The following is a 26003-nucleotide window of genomic DNA, read 5'->3' as shown; positions in this document are numbered from 1 at the left end:
TAATACCAGAAACGCTTCCTGTTGGTAATCTTTCATCCAGTTAAAATGCTACCTCTCCGGCATCCTCCAGAATCTGCTGATCGGCAGTATGGAAAAGCATGGATCTGCAGAAACACTGCTTTCTAAATAGCTATGGTGACCAGCACGAAGTACCGAGCTTCGTGTTGGAGGAAGTGCCGCCTTCCAACAAGGCAGCCTTTCCAGAGTAAGATTTCAGCACCTGCTGCCTGGCACCAGTACTACTCCCGTACAGCTGGGCAATGCTCTCTACCTCCGCACCATGGGTTGCTCTTATGCAGGGCAGCGCATTTCAAACACACCAGGATTAATGACTCCCAACTCAGCCCTGCTGGGATGTGGCAGCACCGCTGCCATCACCTTGCAGAGGCAAAAACAAGTGGGGAGAGCGTGTCCAGAGCGGTTTTTGTTTGCACCATCACACCCATGCTGGCCTCACTTCCAAGCTGACAGGCAGCTCCCACACATCAAGCACAAGTTACTAAGCCCTCTTTAGAGGCATGCTAGTTTGGCTCTGCTAGCAAGACTACACAGCTTTTGGATTGCAGCTGGTTCATGGCCAGCCTAAAGCCCTGGCAGAACAAACGCATGGCCGCTGCAACAAACCGCCCAGGCGTATCCAATGGCCCAAAGAAGGGAAGGTGGCGGAGCCGGGATGTAAATGTTCACTGCCAGTCCCAAGACGGTTTGCTATACCTTGCTCCCCTGTGTAGCATATCAATTTTATACTGGCCATGGGATGTTCAGGTGAAACAAACCCCTGTCATTTTGCATTTAGAAAAGATCTGAGCTGTACATTTGTGTAAGTCTCTGACGGTAACAAGCTGCCATGGCAATCAAAGGAAAGTAGTGAGAATACTGTATATCTTGCTTCAGGACGTATCTGAATGCTCATACCATAAAAAATTTAACATTTGCCTGAAGCAATGACATCTGGCTCTCAGGAGTAGGTCAGCACATTTGCATAAGTTTTGCCCTTGGCTAGAATATAATAAAATGGTTTGCGTCTTGTGTTCAGCCTTCCTTACCCTCCAAAAATGAAATAATTCTTGGGCATCTCCAGCTGTTGTAGCACAGGGACCACAGTGCCATAAGAACTATTTGCATCACAAAGTTTCCATCTGCTCTTCCACTGTTTTATTACTGATAATAGCTAGACTACAGTGTGTCATTTCTAGGACTGTCAGAATCAGGAAACCATATTTGGCACATGAGCTAATTATAGCTAAGGAGAAAAGACATTTTAAAAAACCCAAACAAACCCTGGTACAAGAGTGCAACACCTGAGTGCATGTATGATTTATAGACATTTACACCTGAGCATACCTTGATCTGCAGTCCTGCATTTGAACTATCACAATTATTGTCATTGTTTATTAACATTTGTCTTACCAACCTGGCAATTCTAACTATTATCATTTACCTTAATAATGATTTTCTTAAAAAAGGCAGACTCCTTTATGCTTAGGTCTATGCAAATACAGAATTCTAAGTGGAGATTCACTGTTGGGCAAAGACCTCCAATGAAGTCTAACTTCTGTAAAAATTTCTCATGTCCTTATAAATGCTCTTTAGGCTTCTGAGCATGAAATACAGGTCTTAAAAGCACAGTTAGAAAGAAAGGACAAATGTATAAGAAGCAGGCGAAGAATGGATGGATTATGACTGAATGCTAAGGTATCCCTAGGGAACTGGCTACGTACAAGAATTTAGTTTAAATTGGTTAGAAATGACTTAGTAAAAAAGGTGCAAATCACCCTGTGGATGACCTTTCTTTACCAATTTACCTTGTGCCTATAAATTTACCAACATCAGTTAGCTGATGAAAAACATGCTTAAGGCAATTTCAGGGTGTTCATATACACAGCTTTACTGACTTATGATCATTATAAACAATAAAACACATTGCAACTTTGCAGAATTGAATGAAGACAGCTGTGGGTTTAGATCAGTTTTACAAGCAAAAAAAGGGTACATTGTACTGGCATTTCTGAAGATGCTTCTGCATAAATTCTGCTAGAGGTGTTTCTTGGGACTTCACACTTTAGTTTGTGTGCCAGAACCAGTATTTCTTACCAAGCACACTGTCTTTAAAGGAACTCCATTATTAAACACAGGAAACAAACATTTCAGGGATGCATATGCCAAGTCTTTTACAGAGGCTGGATCCTTAAAAAAGGTTGCAACCCAAAGGAACTCTCCCAATGTCCAAAGGATTTACAGGTGACTAGCACTCATAGGTGATGTGGATTTAACCCCCATTTAGCTCAAGAGCACTTACATATGCACAAGTTCCCACATCCTTTGCAATTATCTTCAGAGGAATGCTTTTAGGATAGTCTTTTTCCTTCTCTTCTCTTATTCGACTGACAAAACAAGTACAAAACAAGTGAATTTTTAATATTGTAAGCATAAATATCAAGATCGAGATTTAAATAGCAATCAAGCAATAACTGGATAAGAAGCAGATTGTTTGCAGATGTACTGTGGTAGAAAGATCTCTGAGGACAAGAAAGCATCCAGCAGTGTCTGGAAGGGATGCTGACTGTGGCCCCCAGTAATGCCCTGCTGTATTGAAGTTCATTGTAGAAATCAGTGTAAGCAGCAGAGAAACTGGATTTAAAAAATCAAGCTAAATCTACCCATCATTGTGATGCCTCAGTCTGCAGTACAGGTTCCTACTGAAATCAGTTACATCCCATTGTATGGACCAGTTCAAAGGGCTGAACAGGAGATGAGTGAATTAGAAATCATCCCCAGAAAGGATGATTTAAACAACCCCAGGAACTCTGAAGAACCAGATAAAGACACAAACCTCAACCAGCAGAACTAGGTGACCAGAAAGCAAAACTATGACTAGTAGTTTTCTGTCCAAACACTGAAATAAGACAGCTCTATTCACACAAACCCTCCCACCGTACCCTCCAGCTTGAGGTCCATTTTGTAAGGCCAAAATACAGCCAGCCATGAGCAGCAGATAGGTTAGAGCAGAGGTTCCTGAGCTGGGCTTGCTTACATGCCATCACCATGGAAAGAGCCCCAGGCTCAACTAGAGCGATGGTGGCAGAGGCTCCTACAACTGCGTAGGGAAGGGACCGTGCGTGATAGGAATTGCTCCAGTTTTGTGCTGAGCCGTGTTCAGGCACAGGGAAGCGCTCCCCTCCTTGCTTAGTGATCATCGCATAAACGGCACATACCACCTTCTGCAGGGAGAGGACATGAGATTTTTTTTTTCTTAATATCACTTTGAAAGAGCTTATCTGTCATGATGGCATAGTACCACAGCTTGGGAATCACTGGTCTAGATGACTGGGACTCTTTTCAGTGTCTTCAAAGACTGTATAATAAAGTACCTTTGCAAAAAAGACAGCCACGTTTCCTTTTGTTCTGCAGACCTGCAAGAATTATAAAAAAACAGGGACAAATCAGCCATCATTCTAATACCAAAATAGCCCTCGTACAAGCCATGGTAGAATGGACTGCTTCTTGGTTGCAATTTCCATAAACACTTACAAAAACTGAAAGATTTTTCCAGATTTGCATGAAAAATCTGTTTCCCTGCAAAATCAACTGAAAAGCCTGCCACGGAGATCAAAAGTCCCAGTTACCAGTTTTTACCACAGAAGTTAAAGCTTTACCAGTTAATTCACTAGGAAATGGGTTGAGTTCTTAAACGAATGTCCAAATAGAAGAGGAGGGCACTTTAAAATAAGAGCTTAATTCAAAAGTTATTTCAAAAGGTATTTCCTCAAGTATATAGGCTTCTTTCCACTTTCACTATTCTAATTCTCTTCTTATTTATTACTTGGTTTATTGCCACGCTACAAAGTACACAAAAGCCACAATGAAAAAAGGTCCCATTGTACTTCATAGGGTTTAACTTCGGACATTTTAAGGCTTATCTCATTTATCTTTATCTAATTTATACACTTTCAAGGATACAAACTGTCCGGTTAAATGTAGCTAATAACAGGATAGTGCAAGGAATCTAACCTAATTTTGCTTCAGCTTTCTTGATTTAAATCCTGCCCCAGATGGACTAACTGCTATTCCCACTGCTGCTTCTGCAAATCAAGTTCTTCAAATTTTCAGAGCAGGAATTTAAGGAACTTCAAACATACTGAATGATGCTGTGAGGTGAATGCACTTTATAAACATTAAAAATGTGATTCTGCTTTGGCTGCTTCAATTCTGTCAGATATGCATCTACAGACTCATGCATGGCATTTTATAGTTTTTTGTGTACCTCCAGACATAAAACAATTTCACTTCTATAAAATCTCTGACTCTGTTTTGATTGAAGCTATTGCTTTCCTATCCAACTACTTTCTGATAGCTATAAAGGATCACGTACTGTCTCTAGATCAAAGCTCATGTTTATTGGCAAGAGTTCAACTGAAAATCAATAGAAAATTTCAGCTTTGTTTCAGGACTATTAAGTGAAAAAAAACATAAACAGCACAACCAGCTCAATAGAGAGCAGTTTGTGCACAGCATTCTCTTTGGATACGGACAATGTGACATACAAATTAAGCTGCATGCGTCAGCTTTTGCTCTCTGTTGGTAAAGAGGAAAATGCATTTTCCAAGACCCAGCCAAATTACTAAGCAGCTGGGATTTCAGGGAGATGGTGCCCTCCCTTATCCAAAGTGACGACAGAGCCCTCCTGCTGAGACTAAAATTAGCCTAATCACTGAAATTACCTCTACAGCCCTTATGTGTCCTACAGTCAATGCTGCAAAGACAGACCAAAAATCTTTCTCTCTATTAAAATTCAGAGATTCTGCTTTAAGAGGAATATGACATTTTCTCTGGCACAATTAAATTAAAAAGAGAAATAGGACAAGGTCAGTATTTCACTGTATGTTTCCTGCTACTTCCAATACAAGCTCTTCCGTTTAAAAGTGTCCTACAAGGGTCTCTTTGATCCTTTCATTAGCTTAGCTGTTTACTATTTGTAGTTCATCTTATTAATTAGCCAAGGTGTTTGTCAAATTATACCCCAAAAAAGAGAATTTCCACTGAGCAAGTTTGCAGCACAGACAGTGCTTTGCCAAATCACGTATTTTCTCAAATTTTTAAGTGATAAGCAAGTATCACTGCCACATTTGCAGAGAGACAGAAGATGAGGCATGGAGGGTAAATGACTTGCTCACAGCAGTAGAAGTAATCGGTTTAAGAATCAGTAAGTTCCTGCTTCCCACCTTCACTGGTGCTGAAATGAATCCATGATAGTCTTGTTACCTGGCAGCCTAAAAACATTTAAGTAACTTGGTAAATAAAACGTATCTCAATTCTTACCTGAAATTTGCCACACAGTTTGTGGTGGGCCAGCCCAAAACAAAGGACCTCTCTGGGTCTGTGCTGCCTTCACAGACTTCTTCTGTACAAAATGCTGTCCACATCTCACAGAGACGTGCTTGGCACTTCAGTTTGAAATGAGAGTGTGACCTGCCGGCAGAAATTCACAGGTATGTCGCACACATGAAAACATAGCAAGGCAGGTTAAACAACTCAGAGTTTCTTCTTCCTTCAGGCACATGTGAAGCTTGCATTGGAGCTGATGGAGGAGGCACCTCTGCTTTAGTTAAAGAAAACAATGTTTTATTTGGGTTGCATATAAAAATGTATCAATTTCTCATCTAAATGGGATCAACAGATATCTTATATGTGGGATAAATACGTTGCTTATGGCATCCCTGGACATCCCCCCTCTTGGGGGAAAGCCCTGTGTCTCAAGCTCCCCTCCAAATCTTGCCATGAGGCAAAGATTGCCACTTGTGTTGGACTCTCCTTTCAGTGACTTTAATGCCATTGAGGAGTTTACAGAATAGTTGGATTGCTTAGCCCCAAGGTCAACAACTATGGTGGGTTTAAGCAGTGACAACTAGGCAATCCTGAAGAAAGAACAAGCAGAAAACTGCCATTTGTGTTTAACTACAGCACAGGTCACGTACAGCCTCCACGAACTAGCTGCATGGTAGCTTTAAGCCCACTGCACTTGGAGAATGAGCCAGGACTTCGTGTATTCTCAAAACATCTATTCATCTGCAAGGAAGATACATAATTTCCCCATTTTTAAAAAAATTTGGCCCTTCCTCTGTTTTATCCTACCAAACATTAGAGAACAGTAAAGGTCAAATTTACAGACTTTCATTTTTTTATTTCAACTCTTTTCTTCCACTTAATTTCTCATGATAAGTCTACTTCCTTTGTAGGACTGGTGGGCACCAGTGCTATGTGAGAAACAAGTACAATCTCACAAAGTCAGTCCAGCTCTCTAGCAACGCAACAGCCGCTCACTTCAAGGCAGGTTCGCACTAGAGGCCTTGCAGACTATGGTTGCAGAGGCCTTGAGCTATGGTTCTCCTGGGCCAGCAGGGAAAGGCTGGAGGAAAAGTGTCCCCTCCTTGAAAATGTTTTGCCCTTCTAATCCAAGGAGTGCAAGCAAGAGCATGTCAGCTCAACACCATGTTGCAAATGTGGATGGGGACAGTGCCAGACACCATGGTGATTAGTGCTCTATAAATAAATATGCCAGGTAAGCAGTTTCTTAGAGCTTTGATACACATGGACTACCTTCTCTGAGATTAGTCTCATTTACAAGGTATTTGATTTAGGACAGACTGAACTAATACAGTCTGAAACATGAAAGTACTTGAACCTTGCAGCTTTGAAGAGGACACAGATGAACTTGCAGTAGCCTGACTGGTCTGAGCTTCCCAGCTGACATTATGCTAGCAGGTGTAGTGGGGTTCAGCAACACTAATAACCAGCAGCGCTTACAGTGGTGGGCAAGAAACGACCATTACTGTGTATCACACCTGCCAAAAAGGTGCATTTCAATTAGATCGCCATAAAATACTGTAAAATACCATCTCAAGTTCATGCATTTTTTAAACTATACCATGGTGTTTCCTGGTCAGCTGTACATTTCACCTCTCTTTACTCTATTACGTTTTGTTACCCCATCAAAGAGAAACTTAAAGTACAGGAGAACACTTCAACATGCTCATCAACAAATCAGTTTGTGATGCAACAAGTAAGATCTGTCAAGAATACAGAAATAACTGTAACTGACTGACCACAGAATGAACGCTGAAAATGTAGATTTACAAAAAAATACAGCTATGAATTCTAATGTAGATGTTAATAAATGGATGCCTGGTCTGACCGCACTGCATCAATCTGTTGACCGTGCCTTCCTCCTCAATTTCTTTTTCCCATTACCCAGTACAGTGAACTCTCTACATGCTGTTTCACTTTTTTTAACATTTACATTTCATAAAGCCAGACTCCTGCAGTGCCAGTAGCGGGTGTCAGCAGGGTGTTGGCAGAAGGACAAAGATGTTCTCCAATCATGCTTGATGTATAGTCTTACCCCGTTTGCCATGCCTAGTCACAGCTCTCAGCTATTATCAGTATTCAAGTGGCCTGGTTTCCAGAGGTGCTGAAACAGTAGCCTCCATTAACATCTAAAGAGCCTGAAGGATAATTTTATCTCTATCTGCCATGTCCTTTATGCAATCCACGGGTTCTCAGCATTTGTGAAATGAGGGTCTTCTATTTAAGTGCCAAAGCATTACCTCTAGAAATGAATATATCATCGCTAAGGAAGCAGCATGACTGAATATGTGAAAAATGGAAAGAGTAACAATCTAACAAAGATTTTATTTATTTTTTAAGGAATTAAGTCCCCTTGCAAGTGTCACACTGTAAATATCAGGTAGATCCAGAGTCCACTGAAATCAAGAGAAAAATCATGACCATCAATGGTGTAGGTATCGACACATGCCAAACTGTGCCACCTCTACAGAGTAAACTCAGTTCCTTTTGCTTTCTGTAAGTGGCAATTGGATACCTTGCAGCTGTTAACAGATGGAAGATTAACTTCTCACTAGATTTGCTAATCTTCTTAACAGGACCCTCTGACAAAAGCATTAATGGATCTACTGTGAGATTGCTACCGTAATTCCATGTATGTACTCAACCATCAATTTCTATGTCCAGCCACTCTGGGAAAATAACCTTAAAATGTATGTGTATATATGCATGTACGTATTACAAAGGAGAAAGAGGAAGCCATTTCTCTGTGCCTCCCACACAAAAACTTATGTAAGAAACCTTGATCATTGAACTGACAGATCCCTGAAGTATTTACTCTGCCAAATTAAAACACACACTCTCTGTAAGAAATCTAATCAATATATAGAAAACAGTATAACGTTTTACATACTTAACATTGGTTTAGTGAGAAAAACTCTTTCAATCAATTTATGACTTATTCCTCACACGAAGGCAGTAAAAGGTGGGGCAGCAGGCAGAGAAGGACAGCACGTGAGTATTACTATTTGTTATAAGCTGGGCTAATGCATAATCTGAAAAGATAACAGTGTACATTTCAAAAATGATTAGAAAGTAGCAGAAAACAAACCTACATGCACCTTGTCCAAAGTCATACACAGACCAGTTGTAGAGAGGACTTACCCCCCACAAATTTCCATGGGAGCAATGCCACTTCACTGCCTTTAAGCAGGAGCTCAGGAGTACAGGAGTTTACTCAGCAAGCTCAGAGGACACAAGATACTTGCTCTCTTTAGGAAAAACCTGTACCCATTTGCTGAGCGTATGAAGTCAAACTATACATGAGCTCTCTTTGTACAGTGACTGGCTACCTGCAGCTGAGCTGACACCAGTACAGCGCCAAGCTGTACCTAAGATATCTTAGGTGTTTATACGCCCCAAGCTGAAAAACTACTTAACACAAAAGAGTATTACAAATTTTTAGCACCTTCACAAGGAATAATTCTGAAGTTAAGTCAGATTCAACTATCATTAGTTCTGTCCTGGTGATCTGCTGTCTTGACTCTCCATCAGCTGCTAAAAAGTCAGTAACAATCAATAATCACAGCTGCATAGTAATACACACCACTCAGGTTTTCCCTCTAGGAATCAGCAATGGTATTTTAGTGTGAGATATCTTTAAAAATGCTGATTTTTAAGAAGTATTCATTAGTGACAGCTCTGATGCTTTAATTGCTGACAGGGCAGCTGTAGAGACAATATCCCAATTAGTTCTTTAAAATACATGAAGTAATATCACTCAAAATACTATTTTTACCATTTCTAGCGAAGACTTGAGCCCCCTCCCCCTTCTTCACCTGCAGAAGCACAATTTGTTCTGTTCCACCTTCTTCAAACATTGCAGACTTTTCACCACACTAAATCAAATGCTGTAAGAGCCGTTACTACTCCCTGGAGACCAGATTTCGGCGTGGTTACACAGAGTAGTGCTTTACTATGCAAATAGTCCCACTGGGACCCAGCCAAACCTGCAGTAACGTGCAGATCAGCCTGGCGTTGTAACACTGCTTCTGCTCAGCGTGCTGACCAGGGAGGGAGGGATTCATCTCACCTGACTTCAGTCTTCTACAATTTAGGAGCTTAGACCTAAGCTAGGTTTAGGAGTGAGACTATGCCCGCTGAATAGCCAGAGGACAGTGAGGGACCCCCAAGAGCGTGACTCCCCTCACCCACCGTCAGCACTCTTTCAGGGTCAGGTGAGTTTGCTCCAGGAAAGTGCTGGTTTTCCCTCAGTGACTATAAAAGGAGCCTAGAAGCCGAGGTAAATTGCAAATATTTAACATTTGAAAGCTTAAATTAGGTGACACAAACATTCATAAATACAGTAACAATGCTACTACTGCTACTGCTGGTAGAATAGGAAGATTTCCCCTAAATATCCTTATGTTCACCACCCACCCATAGTGGAACATGTTTTGGGTAAAATACCCTCTGTGTTGTCACACTACATCAAGTGAAGGAGTTCAGCTGGGGGGGGTTACATTTACTATGTGTGATTCAAATGGACAGAGCTCAGATTTCTACAGAAAACACAGATTTATTCTGGCTTTTCCCAGCAGCCTCTGAAACAATTGCTTAAGTGAAAAGACACATTGCAAAAGCCCAGGATTCACACTGAGATTACCCACCCTGTGAAACCACACAGTGCCTAACAGAGAATGAAGCTGCATCACAATTTTTTATTATTATTTTCCCATAACCCATAACAACAAGTGAAAGTACCCTCTAAAATTGCCTTAAACCACAAATGCTGCGCAAAGCTGGCATGCTAGACACAGCTTGTAAATCTGATTTAATTGTGAATGGTAGAGTGAATAATCAGAGCTCAGCAGCAAGCCTGATTACACATGAACACTACCCAGACTGCTCAGCATCACCTCCTTTCTCCTTTCTCCTTCCCCTTCCCCACGCTCCTCCTGGCACAGCACAACCTACAGAGACGGACATTGTGATGCCGCCTGCAATCTCTATTTTTATACAGCTGCTCATCACTGGTGTGCATCAAAGCAGCTTCCAGGAAAGCATTAAGGCTTGTAGCCCCTCTGCGACACAGCCACTGGTGTTACGTGCACCCCATAGGACTGAAGATAACCTGTCTAAAACACAACAGTCAGTTGAAGGCAGCGCAACGGACACAGTCGAGCACCGATGAATCTTTTCTACAACACTGTACTCCCAAAGCAGGGAAGGTGATACAACGCAAGCAATATATTCAAGAACATCTGATACTTCTTTAAAATGTTGCATCCTGGAATTCCTCTATGGCTATGGGGTTTTCAAAGGTGCCTGAAGAGGTCAGGCACCTAACTTCCATTGACCAAATAAAAAGCTTCCTTATGATTTAGGGAAGATTTGCTACTAAAAAAGCATTATGGAAATCCATGTTATGCTCTGCTGAGAAGAAGGGCTGCTCTGTAGGAGCAGTGCCTGAGGTACCATACTCACTTGGACTTGGCAACAACCAGAAGGTCTGTGAAGAGGAAAAGGTGTCGCTCCTGGGTTTGCAGACCCGTCTTCAGCTGCACATGGCCGTCCAGGATGAACGTTCGGTTGTGGCACATGAAAGACTGCACAAGGGGACATGCCTCTGGGCTGATGGGGGAGAAGCAGCCTTCCCTGCAAAAGGAAATAAAGGGAATAAAGGAAAGTGAATCAGCCGATTGCCTGTGAGTGGGAACCAGGCAGCGACTTCCCACACCCGCTGCCAAGAAGCAAGTTATTTGACCACATTTCAGTGAAAGGTGAGAGGGACAATGAAGATAATCTAGCAATTGGATTCTGAGACAAAATCTGTTAGGGACTGTCCTCACTGAATCCTTTACAGCCCAAGCACATGGACAGCATTTAGCAAAATTTAAATACAGTCCTCTCCATTTTGTCTGTTCATATTTGTCTCCTTTTGTATTGAAGTCTTAGAGAAAAGACTGCACCTTCTGTAGCTTCTCCATAAAGAGAGTGGAGACATATGCATGGCAAAGGGCTAACTGCACACCCATCTTGGTCAGAAGGAGACTCGTACTTGGGGTCAAGAGCAATTTACAGAAATTATTCAGAACCAAGAACAAACACAAGGTGCAACTGAACCTTGCTAGAGACAGACCATGTACTAGATGCAACATGAGGAGAGGCAGCTCAGCGTCTCTCCCAGCACACGACCCACATTGAAGTAAGCTCCGGTTGCAGGGTTTACTTGAGCACGGCTATGCTGGTCTCTGGCTGTGGTGTGTAGAGGCTGCTGGACAATCCAAACCCAGGTCTATAGGGGCAGATCAGGCTCCCTCCTGGAAGACACTGATCTTTTCTAAGGAGGTATCAAGTGGGTTGCAGTCCAAGGTACTGATGGTGGAGACACCATTCCCTCAACCCCTCCTGATCTAACTGTTCTGCATTACATGAAGTAGTTGAATAGTTATTGAAAGAGAAATGAGAGTTCCTCTAGCATGATGGTCAGCTCACTCACCCAGACAGGATATCCCTAGTTTCTGAGCCTTGCCCTAACAAATGCCAATTTATACGTTGCCGAACTGAATGAATGTGAGGGTCTGAGGGGAGGACACTCCTCCTCTAGGGCTCTCTAGAAGCTGGTTGCAGGTCAGGCTCTCCCTTGGAAAGCCAGAGACATAGCTTCAAATTCTCCCAGGCAGGTGAGAGAACTGAACCTGGGTCTCCTACACTCTGGTGTACCTTAAATAATGAATTTCTGGATTAAAACCAGGACCCATCAGCATCTTTACTCATGATTTTTAAATGCAACTTGTCGATTATTTGCTTTCCCTAGAGGTGCCTCCAAAAGAACCATTTCCCTTTAGTTGGATGAATCAGTTTAATTTTTATTCGAATGTATTTACTTATTTTTTCTTGTTAAAAAAAAAGAAAAATTAAACTAAAACTTGGCAGGATCAGCTTGGCAAGGAAAGGCTGAAGTGAGCAGGTTTGCAATTATAGTTTATTCCTGGTCCCGCTGGAATGGATGACAAACACCTAACAACTTTGCTGGGAGAAGAAATGGACCTTATACAGTGAAAGTCACAAAACAAATGGGAGAGATATGAAAGAAAACAAGAGTGAGTAGAGGAAACCTTCAAAAAAGGTCATAAACCTTTTTGTACCTCTCTTAGAGCCTGGATGATTCCCAGCCCTCCTCTCCTTGATGCCTGTGGCTGGATTACTCAGGAATTTATTTAGGAAATCCTGACAGCTGGGAGAGAAAGGATAAGCTCTGAGATTGGCCTACATTAGCAGGACACACTTTCACTGATCTGTAAGGAGCTGGTGAGGATCTCTACCTGCTGGGGAGAGCCGTTTGGCCTTGGTTCCCCTTTCTGGCTGGGAGCCTGAGTTTTTGAAAGAATTCCTCAATTTAATTTGTCTTAAACTGTGTCTTAATTTTGTCTTTCATTACCTACGTCTTCAGGGAAGAAAGAAAGAAGAGGAATGACTTTCAGAATGAATAATGCAAACCTGAAGTTATTTGATCATTCCTCAGCAGAAGGGGTGTCCGGGAGCATGCAGGTTAAAGCAGATAGAGGGGTTTTGGTCCAATACAACAGTGACACATGCTGTGCGGCCAGCAATAGGAGTCAGGGGACCAGCAAGCATCTCTCCTACCCTGCCACTTCCGTGGGACTGGGAATTCACCAATTCACCAGTTCATGAGTGCCTGATAGGTTACTGGGACTCAGTGTCATAAACTCCCTAGCAGCACTTGGCACAGAAACTTAAGCAGAAATCAGGAATGATGACCAGTCCACCTGCATGAAAGCCATGCACGGGCTTTACTTCAAAGGTTGTCAGGGAAATACTCACTTATATTTCAACCCAGTAACAACAGTAGTTAGAAAAAAACCCTTCATGTTACACTGCTGTAACCAAATCAGCAGAAACATTCATAAAATCATACGGAAGTGCCTGCCCCTACTGACTTTCCTGTAGGTTCAGGCTCATATGTCACCATATAGGCAACTCGATTTGATTATTCTCATTTGTTGTAAGCCTGGAAACCCCCCAGGTTAAACTAAGCAAAATCTTTGTCATGCAGATAAGCAAAGGAAGGCGCAGTAGGTTTATTAATGCCAGCAGGAGTCAAGCAAATTGAACTTGTTTTTAGAACAGGAAAATGCAATAACATAGATTAGTTATTTTAACGAAATCTGCCTTTTAACCGAAAGCCTTTCAAGCTTCTCTGCCATCTGAAGTCTAACAAGCACTCTCGCATACTTTAATAGAATTTACCTGATAAGCCTTATAAAAAAAAAGTGAAAATATTTTCTTCCTTTGAAACAAAGTGGAAAAAATCAAAGCCATTAATTCAACCAGAACCTTCTAAAGCCCCAGGACAGAGGAACATGGCAGAAATCCACCAGCAGTGACAAAAAATGTCTTTTGGAAAGCATGCTTTTGATCCTCTCAATTAATGTTCCATTGTTACAAGACATGAATGAAACCCAAGTTTTGCTACATTGAAGAAAATGCAGATCAGCTATACCCTCAGGCGTAGAGATTTATATGAGAGAGGTATTTTTGGAGTTCAGTTTTTAATGGCTCACTGATTTTTCTGGCCATTAAATGGGTCTAATTTTGAAAAAGTGCTAAGCACTCAAATACTGACTCTTTGAAAATTCCTTTTAATAGAATTATGCAAAAATCAGTACTTAAGTCAATGTGATTTCTGATATAATTTAAAAAGTAAAAGTAAGTGATATAGGGCCTTCTCGATGTCCCCCTAAAACTCATTCTATGATTAACACATGTAAAAATCCCACAAAGTAACATCTTTCCAGTTTGGCAGAAAAAAAAGCCATCATGCAAGTTTTTTAAGAAGGAATTGTGAACTGATTTCCAAAAAATGGGGATATCCTGCAGAGTCAGCAATCAGCCATGTTCCACTTTGTGTAGAAGCAAGGCTGATACTGATGTTTAGATGGCATTGCCATTGTATCTCTCTAGTCTCAAGATGACATTTCTTCCAAAAAGTACTATTTTGGGGGTCTCAAATTTCCATGTATGGTTTTAACCAAGGAGCAAATTCTGTAACTTGAGGATATCTACAGAGATATTCTTGAGTTATTCAGGAAAAGTCTAAAATCACTGCACTGGCTGAAATTATTAGAAAGATAATTGAAGATTTTTCTCCTGGCATTTCCAGAGCCTAAATTTTTACACCTATTATTTTTTCAAATTAATAAAAATGGGCATTTGGGGCCTATTTAAAAGACACAATGATTTAAAAAACTCTTCAATTTTGTAGGTGTAATATATGAGTTGAAATTCAAAGTAGTCAGGCAAACACTGAAAAATACATCCCCGTTGCATTCAGTGTGAAAGCAAACACATCACTCACTTCGTCAATTCTGTATTTACCAGAAACCACAAAAGCACAAAAAATACTTCTTCTTCCCCCTGCAGAGCCTCCTTGGGGTTTCTCAGTAAAACTGATACGTGAATGGCATGACCCCCAAAATGTTTATTCTTGGTGTAATGGAGATGTCAGCTTTATTCTCTATTTGTAGTGAAAATGATGAAAGAAATGATACTTTTCAAAGGAGTTTAACAGCCCATGTTAAGTGGTTACTAAATCCATGATCCAAATGTCATTTATGCCAATGGAAAGTCTTCCCTTGATTTCAGTCGATGATGACTTCAGCCTATCTATGATTTAGATTAAGCTATAAGATGCCTCAGGGAACAATCTGTTCCAAGGTACCTAAGCTGGAATGAGCTATTGCAGGTATCTCAGCGATATGACATCCCTCTCACAGACTGCTCATGCTCCATCCTAAACCCCACTCTGTTATTTTGGTTATTGTTCTCTGCCAGAACTTCTCTCCACCGATGATATCTCCGCAGCCGCAGAAGTTGATTTCCTCTAATGATGTAGCACCAGTGCTCTCCGCATGACTGACACCTACTGAAATAAAATATCGCTTTGCTCTTTAACCTCTGAAGTCCTTCACAAGAGGTAGGTGAGAAATGCATCTTTTCATTAGCAGAGCAGTAAAATGGCAGCTATACAAAAGGCTGAAATCTGAGTCCGCCCAGCCACGTGAGAGGCCGCACATGGTCTGTCCAATACTTACACATACATAATACCTTTCCAAATTCCTCTCACAGTGAACAACTTAGCGTATACTCATTTCACACATAGGCACCACAAGCAAAAATACTGCATGCTTGTGTTAGTGCTGAAGCCCAGGTAAGGACCAGAAGCTCTTTCCAGTTTTGTGCCAACACACGTAGAGGTTGCAGCTTATGGCATAAACCTAACCTTGTTTTGCCTACAGGCTAGAGACACCACCAGGCAGAGCACCTTCCAACCCTCCTCACGGTGTTCAGAGATGACAGACTTATTTTGTATATCTCAAAGGCCAGTTTTGGATGGCTCTAAGGCACCAGCAATTTATCTTCTAGGGAAAATAAAGCCAATGAATTTTCAACTTCAGTGTCTCTCAGTAAAGCATTTACTTTATCATCACTGAGTCACAGCATTGGGCTAGAGCTACCCACTGAGAGAAGCAGGAGCTATTCACACCCTTTCAAGGCTAGTGAAAACAGCAGCTATCTGCACAGTAAGAAATGTCTACAGCCCAGCCCACGTTACGAACTTCTGCCAAAATATCAGTCAGGGATGACATGTGATTTGTGACCAGCAGAGATACCCCCAAAAAGCAAGCCTGATCTAGAAGTCAAGTTCCTTCATTTTCTTAATAGAGCTCATACTGGAAGTCAGGTAACAATATCTGCACTTTTTTTCTGTGCCTCCTACTCAGACCCTTAAGCTCCTAAAACTTCCTGTGAGAAAGAACTTCAATAGCAGCTTAATAGATGCTTGCTTCCTATCTTTGCTAATGAGGCAGGCCCTGCTAACTGGAGCTTGGAAGCCAAGATGGTTTATTGCTGGAAAACCTTTAACACATAAGACATATTACCCATATTGTGTGGCTAGAGGCTATTTTGCATTCAAGATAATTAACTTAATAAGGTATTGAGAACAATTCTTTAACCAACCAGAAGAAAAGAGCTCCAATTTGGTGTGCAAGCCCTGCCTCCCCTGGGATAAGGTGGAAAAAAACCCCAAACCTGTAACACAGCAGTGAGTGCTGATCTGCATCGCAGGGTTGCTTATAGTGCACTCAAGTGCAGTATTAACATTTCAGGACTTCAACACATATCTAATTTCATCATAAATGATAGTTTGGACATGACTTGTACTGTATCCTGGCCAACCTGACAATATCATGATAACGGATCATCACATTCTGTCTGAGAAAAGAGAAGAGTGAAAAACGAAGTGAAAGAAGAACTTTTTTTGTACGCTGAAACCAAATGCCCATGCTTGGGACTGAATGCAAGACAACAGAGACGGTCCTGCTTATGCTTCTGATGAATTTAGCCTCTATCATACTGACAGCTCATTAAAGCGCATGGTCTGAAGAGAGCTGCTCGGCCCAGCATGCCCCGTCCCCTCTACCTGTTTGGCACGGCCACACAAAGACCTGCTGGCTTCAGGGCTGAGCACTCACAGCTCCCCTCGCCACGAACAAGGCTCCACGCAGATAAGGCTCACCCACACAGAGCAATCTGCAGCTCAGAGCCCTATTGAGACAGGCAGATTATATAAAAAAAAACCCTCTGCATTTTTAAAGGTGGTAACCACTCACTACTGTCACTGCCTTCCAGCCATGACCAGTGCCCTCAAGGAGTCACCCACATGCTCAGAATCTTTGGTGCTTCTTCCCACTTTGACTCCTCATGATTTGGAATATGCTTTTCATCTAAATTTATGCGGCACTTTATTCTAATAAATAATAATTATACCTGGTGGGTGAAAGTAAGCACAAAAAGTATCAGCCTGGAGGGTAGGAGTGTTTTCCAGGAAGGTGGTAGGTAAGATATGGGCCAACACAAAGTTAGTATGCTGTTGTAATCTTACACTGACTATTTATAGAAAGGACTTGGAGAGACAAGCATAAAAGTCTCTTAATCACATGGGCTGCCAACCCATTTCTGAAAATCTGCTGTCAACTTGATCCCTGCTATACTAAGGGAGCTTCTTTCTGAGGATGCTGGGCATGTTTGCTTGCTGTTATCTATGGTAAATCTTATACAGTTGAAGCAGCACTTTGTGAAAACAGTACAGCATTCCAGAAATAGCAAGTCTATTTTCTGCAGCACTCCGTTAAAGTCTCCTAGGCCATCACCGTCACGTACAGTAGCTTTGTACAATGAAACAAGTGAGATGTGCTCGGTTTTTCAAAGAGCATTAGTTACTTTCTAAGTATTACAATGCCTGCTCCTACTTGATAAGTGTGCTTTACTGGTTGCAACTTCTTTTTCACAAATAATGTATTTGAACAAACCCGAGGCAGTCACCTCTCACCCCTGCGTTTCCCCTCATGGACTGTGCCTGTGGGTCTCACAGAAAGCCCTGTGCCACAGGCATGTGTCGGCCCCTAGCACAGGGCTATCCTCACTCTGCCCGTGCAAGCGGCTGGACCTCAGCAAGCTGCAGTGGCAAACACTGCACCCAAGATAAAGCAGTGAGCCCCAATAGTCACAGAGCCTTTGGATCAAAATGTACTGCAACCCCCTCTCCAGCACAGGCAGGGTGAGCACAAGCCTGGACAACGGAAGGAAGAGGAACATTAATAGAGATTGGGAGCAAGTTTTGCTCAGATACATAGATAAGTTTACATTTTGGGGCAGAAATCAGGGCTATCACTTATATTTAGGAAATCAGGTACCACTCCTCTGCTTCTAAAACTCAGTGTACACATTCTAATTCAAAATATATTGAGAAAATATTCCAACTTAAATTATTCTAGGATTCTAAAATTTGTTTTGTAAGTATCTGAAATAATCTTTGCATGATGTCAAAATCTTACTAAAAGTAATAAAAATTATTATGATGAATAGCGTGGTTTACACTAAATGTTCAAGGTGTCGAGGCACGTAACTGTATTATTTTTCTGTAGTCTTCCAAAAATGAGTAAACAATTAAGACTTGCAGTAAAATATCACATAGCTGTAGAGTAAAATGCATAATTAAAAAAAATCCTCGCACATTTCAGGATGGAAGCTTGGCAGCTTAACTGAAAACAAGCTGCACTTAAGTAATTTCTACATAGCCAAAAGGACAATATTCTCTGCAGAGCAAATATGTACTACAGTGTGGTGGCTGGAGACAGGAAACACACTTGTGGTTTGGTTTACTTCCAAGGTTTTTGTTTTATTTTAACAAACAGCTGCAAGGTGTTTACTCTGAAAATTTAGCACAAGGGCAAAATTCTCTATTGGTATAAATTAGCACCACACATTTCAGTCATATTTTGCCTATTTCCACCAGAAAAGAATTTAGTGCAAGTTATTTAAATCCTATTGAAAAGCTCTTGCGGTGTGGGTGTCCTCCAGTCCTGCTATACAGCTCTGTTAGCAATCAACAAGTCCAAGGGGTTTTGGTCCAAGTCTTCCTGAGCAGGGGAGAAGTTTGGGGGAGGACACATTCACATGTAGAAGTCAATAAAACCTTTTTTGGCCTTTGGAAGAACCAGTCCCCAGTTCCCCACTGCAGTTCCCACTCATTTTTACTGAGTGACATAGCACACCACCTTGAGTTACTCTCCCATTCCAGTTGCACCAGGGAAATGGTATTCCAGGCATCGTCTACCCCGACAAAGATTTCTCTGTTCAGATGAAAAAAAGTCAGGAAAAAAGTGACCTTTTGGGGGAAAAAAAAGAAAAAAAAAAAAGGAAAAAAAATACAATGAACAGAGGGCAAAGAAATGGCCAGACCTTAACACCCCAACAAACACTGCAGTTCTCCACCATGGCTGTCTGGGCTTTCTGGAGCTTCTCGTGGCCTACAAGAAGCCTGGAGGCACAGGCCACCTTTGCCACTTCCACCCTGGCTCCTTCCTCCCCATTCCAAGGAGGGATACAGGGGAGCACTCTGGGATCTCAGTTTCACCCATCTCAGTTTCACCCAGTTTCACTCAGTTTCACCCAGGAGGATCCAGTATTATTTTAGTAGCCTGAAGGGATAAGGTTTCTGTCCTACCTTAATTTTCTGAGGAAGCAGCAATCACAATGGGGACATCTAATCCCACTTAATCACAACTGGGACATTTCAAAGCCTATCTCGACTCCGTTGGTTTTGAGTTATCTCATGGACAAAACTAACCTTTCCTTCACAAGGGGGTTTCAAATATCTTCTTGCAAAGTGTATTACAAGAGTTCAGCGCAGGCCATGTAATAGCCAGGAATTCTGGGCTACCAAAAATAGCCAGGGCGTGCTGCAGACCTCTGCAGAAACAGGTCATTTCAAGCTGAGGTGCACATGAGGTGAAAAGATTGGTGTGGCCATCTGTAGAAATCCCTCCTGGACCATCATGTATGGCTGTTAGTGAGCCTGCGTGTATCTGCCTACCCTGTCGTCTGTAGCTACTTGTTACACAGGCTGTAGATGGGCAAGAATAAGGCACTTGTGTGACCATGTCCTTTTAACAGGGAAACAGCATTTTGTAGGTGACAGCCTACGTTTATTGCCTGTCAGTCACCTCACTCAATTATCAGGTAATACCAGGAGGGCTGCTCATGGTCTCTCAAAGTCTCATTGCTCAACAGCCATTCCCCTATAGCCTCTGATTTTCCTATTCTTCAAGACATAATTCAGCTAGGCTCTTCTGCTCTTCGGCTTGTGCCACCTGGCTAGAGTCTGCAGTTAGGCAACAACCAAGTTTTAAGAAAAACAAATGCATTCAAAACAGTTTTAAGAAAAACAAATGCATTCAAAACAGTGCAAGGCTTCAAATATGTGGCCAGGTAAAGCAAACCTGGAATCCACCAGCTGCTATTCCCTGATTGCCCTTTTTCAGGAGAAAACTTGCTGATTATAAACAAAGTAATCACATACAAAGTGACCTATAAATAGCTGCAAATACTGCCTTTAAAAGATAAGCCTCTTCACCACACTTTATCCTCCTGCAAGCCGCAGCTCTCATTGAAGCCACTGCTGCCTGGCCTTGCTTGTATCCCCACAACTGTGGGACACCGTCGGGTGAACTCCACAAAGCTCCACCACAGATGTGAAGGGAGAATCGGCCCAGCCCTTGTACTGGCTTACATTTTTAAGGACCGCTTCCCTACAAGGGATGACCGATATGGGTGCCGCATGGAAGACGGGATTGTCACTTCACTGCACCTGTCCGAGCTGTAACAGGAACAAATCTGGCTTTGGTTTGCCTCAAGGGCTTTAAACCATATTTTGATACCAGTACTACAGCACAGGAATTATCCTGTTACAGTGAAGAGATTACTTGATACGCCTGCCGCTGCCAGCTATTGCAAGTGTAATGACCCAGATTCCTTATGAACAGCCAGCAGACAAATTAGTTGCAGCCACATGCACCGGTTTGCTCTCCTATAACTGCTTACATATTCAATGAGTTTTTTGCATAGCTACTCAGGCAGGTTAGTCAGAGGTTTCTGTTCCACCAGCGATCTGAGCTGGAGAAAAAAGCTGTTAGAGGATTCACCACATCCCTGCACCTGATGGTAATTGCTTTACTAAGGGAGAAGCGGGCACAGGCCAGTTACCTGCAATAAACGGCAGCCTGGAGAAGGGGGAAATGCAAGAGCCTTTCCCATGATGACTTTTTCCCCATGTTTATTTGAGCCTTTGATACAGCAGCAGAGCTTGCCTGTATCTGATTAGTGACCTGGTAGAAATACATGTCACACTTGACACACCACCCACCAGGAAACCTGTCCTGCTCGTGGACAGCAAAACTGAGGGGAATGAGTGTGAGGTTGCTTAGTCAGAGGAACTCAACAACCAAATGTGTTTCCAGAGGAGCCTTGATAAAATGAGATGCCTTGCAAAACATTGGATATGGTTTTACTACCAGAACAAAATGCAGAGGGAAGAGAGGGAAGGAAGGCAGATGAAAACACCTCAACTCTGCTTATTCATTCAGGTGAAGGTCTTTACAATTCTTTTCTGCATTTTCTGAATAATCCTGCCATGAAGACCAAGGATGCACCTAGATGTACTGAGATACCCACTCCCACTGAATGCAGTCTGTGTTCAGTGCACTGGCTCCCTACAGAGCGCACAAGGATCCAAACCAGCACACTCATCTCAGTCCTTACAACCGCTTCCAGCTAGGGGACAGGACAGGCTGAACACGGATGTGTCAGTGGGTGATGCGCAAAAATAATCCTGGGAACAGACGCAGGCCTTTTCCCTCCCAGGTAAGTGCTTTTACCATTCATCTACAGAGCCAAGCTTGCTCCTGTGAACATAAGATTTTTGGTCCCAGCAACATTGCATGTCCTTCTGCACAGTGACCCAGCTTCAATGCGGGAGGGAGAAGAAAAGTCTCCACTCACTCCAACTACCCTCTGCTTTAGCAGTTACCTCACTCTTCTGGGAAGCAGAAGATGAATTGCCTGAGGATGCAGAGAGCTGAACCTGGGTGATCCATCGAAAGCACCAAGACTTTGAGGCCAGCAGTTTCACAAAGAGCAGTGGCGGTCTGTGGGGACCTGCCTAAGGAGCAGGCTAGAAATGGCTAGCATAGCTTACACCAGGCTTGCTAGATGGCACAAACCTTGTTTGCAACATTGACCATGGTCCCTCCCTGCCAAAATACCCAATGAGCCAGACTCCTTCCCACTTCAGCCCTGATATTGCATGTTCAGAAACCACTGCCCTAAACAATTATTAAAAAACACTCCAGAAAAGTGGTCTCAGCCAGAGGTTTAAAAGACAGCAACATTTGCAACTGCTTCTGTGAGGGCCTTGCTCTTGCACAGGCAGGTTAAATAGGTTCTGTGGACTAGTGGATGAGCTCCTCAGGAGCCTCACACGAAGCAGTGTTTAGTCCTTTGACACAGCTGACACAGACCTGTTCATGCTGCCAACAGTCATGCTGTACTGGGATGTGCCAAATGATGTGCCATCACTGGGGAGCTCTTTGGTCAGTCAGAGAGTGCCTAAAGAACACAGGCACTTGGGAGGTCAGGCAGCCACCGAGATGATGTTTTTTAAGTCATGATTTTAGATTCAGGTACCCAAATTATTCCCATGTCTTGCCCTTGAGGCTTATTATCCTTTACCAGATCTAGCCCGTGGTACTCAAACACTTAAGACACGGGCACAGAAGAAATTTAAAGACAGACTGTTACTCCCATGGTGTGATTAAAAACTCCTCATCAGCAGTTTTTCTGCACCATGAGGAAGGAATTGGAACAGGAGAAGCGATGCCGTATCAGCCAGGAGGACAGTTCAATGCGTATTTACTGCTGGCCCTTGTCAGAGGTGAGAGCACCAGAGGCTGCACATCAGCCTGCACATCATTAGAGGCTTTCTGCTTGCTTACACAAGATAAACGATCACAAAGCAGTCTGAGCGAGTCGGCCTGTGATTTCCTCAGGTATGCTGCTGCCCAAACTGCTTGGCCAGACTATCATTTGGCAGCGATTTTATTGTCTAAAATCAGGGATACACAATGGCTGGACAACAGCTGCATTTTGCCAGACCTCAAGGCCTAATCCAAAAAGCCCCCAAAATGGGCCGCAGCCAAAAGCACATGTGGACAGTGAGACATCAGTGAGCAGTGCCCCTCGCTGTCTTGTCTTAAAACTGTCACAACTCTATCCAAAGGGGAATTGGCTTAAAACACTAGTGTTAAACGATTCGTCATTTATTGTAAAATTAATCCCTCATTTAAACTCCAATCCCTCCAAAACCCTGCTTCCAAGCCTTCCTTCTTTCTACCTCTAGTCGTTTTCTTTTAATAAAAAAGGCAGTATATCTCTGAGAGCCGCAGCTCATTTCGATCTCCAGATGTACAAACATCTCTATAAGCCAGTTTGTACGTCATAAATGAAGAACTGATGGGTTTTATCAAAAACAAACATATGCACACATACACACACATGCTCACACACAAAACAAAACAGAAGAAACGCAGCGGGGGGACAGGAATGCCAATCTCTGAGTTAAAAGGCCATTTGAGGCCTCAGAAAGTTCACTTCGTTCCTTGTTAACAGTTAATAAAATTTTATCCCCAGCTATTACTACATAAAAATAACTTTTGTGTTCAAGCACATGGTTTAAGGAAACAGTACTCCAGTGTCATAATTAGCTTAAATCAAGCATGAATTAGAAATACTATAAAAATGACAACTTGTACAATATCATCACAAGTTATTTTAATTATGTGCAATTCCATTAAAAGGGAAGAGCAATTTGATGCAAAACAGTGGTGTGGGGTTTTTTTTAAATCATTTTTCTACAAATTCATGTATCCTTACCTTACATAGGGAAACATGACATACTGAGGGGAGAAATCTGGAGAAGTTCTCATACAGAGATTTCTGCCCGTTCAGATTAAGCATAAAATGTTAAAACATCAAAACTTTTCATGAAATGGAAAATCTCAGAAAAAATCCTGATCAGAAGTTTCAAGGCTGAATTAAATCTAAAAATTAAACCCAGAAGCAAAGAACTTTTCATTTGCATTGTTTACTGAGTCTTTAGCAACAGGATTTTCCCTCCATCTTGATGACTAGAACCTTGATTTCTAATGAAACTGTGATTTTTATAACCACATGACTCCTGGAGCTGGAGCTTTATGGAAAAAGCTATGAAATACCACAAGTCAAGATAAAATGAGCGGTATCTGTACTTAATCCCTCACATTGGGAAACTCTGTTTTGTGGGATTTTGCCCTTTTCCTTCCTTTTTTTCATAAAATGGCTTTTCTGTATTCTTGACTGTATTGGAGTCTCTCAGACAAAGGGCTGTAAGATGAGGAGTGCAGGACCCTGGGGTGCTGCCACTTTGATTTTCACCTGGGGGAACCACTCCGACAACAGCGACAGCCCTTGTGCTTCCCAAAAAACCACGAGCCCTGCAGCTTCAGAAAGACTGCCTCGCAAGGGCTCCCTTCCATGGCATGCCTCTTCCTTAGGGTGAACGAAGGCGTTTAAGAGCCCTCATCTCTTGTGACCACGCCATTTGGGTGGCCGAGGGCACAGGGGGAGGCTTTAGAGATGTTGTTTCAGTTGTACACGTGCATGCCTCGTGTTAGCTACCCGGCCCCCCGCCACCCGAGTCGGCCTCTCACAAGCCATGGGGCGGCAGGTGAGGGCCACACCAGGGAGCAACCCCAGGCGGGGCCTTGGCTGGCCTGACAGCCACTTCTGCCTCGCACGCTGTAAATCTTCCCCTGCTGCCCACAGCGCCAGTTTCAGAGTTGTTACCCCATCATCCTCTCCCCTCACCTCCCTTTTGCAGCCTTCAAGGGAATGCTCTCCCACCCACCCAAACTGCGACACCTGCACTTGAAACGGAAGGAGGCTGGGACAGTCTCTGGCCATGCTACCTCCCGTCCTGGTTGTGAGCCCATCTCTCCCCACACCACCACCGCTGGTGGTGTGGAACTGCTTCAGAGGCAAAACCCCACACTGATCATATGTGTAAGGCACACACAGAAATGGGCACACGCACAGTATGGCGGCCTTTGTCTCTCAAAGCCCCTCAGGTTTAGCCATGAGGCGCCATCTGTCTCACACCACCCCAGCGCTGTGCCCTGTGGCAGGGTGGCCCTAGGCCATGCCCCACGTGCCACCAGCAATGGCATCATTGACCGGCCAGGCTGTGGTGGCCCTGGCCAAGGGTCCCACTCCTCTGCCTGACAGGTTTTGCTGTGGTGACTGATGGGGACAGGTGCCCCGGCAGCGGGGTGGCCTCAGCCAGGTGGGTGCCGTCCCCGCTCCACACTCCAACAAATGCTGTTATGGTGCCCGGGGGGCTGCGTGAGAGCAACACCTGCCTCCGCCATGATGGCCGAGGGGACAGCGGCTGCTCAGGGCGTACCTGCCCATAAAGGCCTTGTCCTGCAACAGCTGGTAAATAAAATGGCTGTGGGGCGCGATGGGGTGGCAGGCGCTCCCGCTCGATGCGCCCATACTGTACCGAGGTGCTGAGCCTCACCAACCAAATGCACCTCACAGAGATTATTTTGCTAGGCAAAATTATTTGCTACCATGGAAACGAGTGAAGAATGAGCAAAATGATTACAACTGAAATACCTCCTTAACAAGTTAGTTACTGGCAATGAACTTTTATTTCCTTCCTCCCTGCATTCGGATTTGCCTGAAACACCAAACACTCACCTTCCCTGTGAAAAAGAGACAGTTAAGGCCTTCTGGCAATTTACATTTATTAAAAGTCTCTATTTTTGTCTTCATCTAGTCACATAGCTTGGATCATCCACATATCTTCTGACTAAAACCCTGAAAACACAATGTCCAAGACTTTGGGAACACTCTGTATTTGACTAGCGCCAAGTGGAATGTATTACTAGATTACACATATGATCTTCGTTATCTGGGATATTTAGCATTTGGCACGGGACCCCTGGAAGATAACATGCCAGAATCACTTACTGTGCATCGGGAGAAGGAAGAGAAGCCTCTCCGTGAATGGCACAACACTGCTTCCACATACAGAAGGGGAAAAAACACCTTGGAAACTTGTGCAATCCTCAATTTTTACCTTTAACTTCTTCAACCATAAAAGCCACATAATAAAATTGGGTGGAGGTGACTTTTTA

General features: G+C 43.0%; 1 protein-coding gene across 1 annotated transcript in view; it reads right to left on the bottom strand.

Annotated features, from left to right (window-relative positions):
- ARHGAP20 (Rho GTPase activating protein 20) overlaps window positions 1-26003 on the bottom strand; it is a 66404-nt gene that overhangs the window by 22664 nt on the left and 17737 nt on the right. Inside the window, exons 3-6 of the mRNA XM_075492013.1 lie at window positions 10828-10998; window positions 5320-5469; window positions 3372-3413; window positions 2300-2384 (exon numbers count right to left, since the gene is read on the bottom strand). Coding sequence (XP_075348128.1) covers window positions 2300-2384; window positions 3372-3413; window positions 5320-5469; window positions 10828-10998 — 448 coding nt within the window. The remainder of the gene's footprint in view (window positions 1-2299; window positions 2385-3371; window positions 3414-5319; window positions 5470-10827; window positions 10999-26003) is intronic.

The sequence above is a fragment of the Mycteria americana genome, chromosome 1, assembly GCF_035582795.1.
Source record: "Mycteria americana isolate JAX WOST 10 ecotype Jacksonville Zoo and Gardens chromosome 1, USCA_MyAme_1.0, whole genome shotgun sequence".
Taxonomy (NCBI): domain Eukaryota; kingdom Metazoa; phylum Chordata; class Aves; order Ciconiiformes; family Ciconiidae; genus Mycteria; species Mycteria americana.
This window is presented reverse-complemented; position numbering and strand designations above follow the sequence as displayed.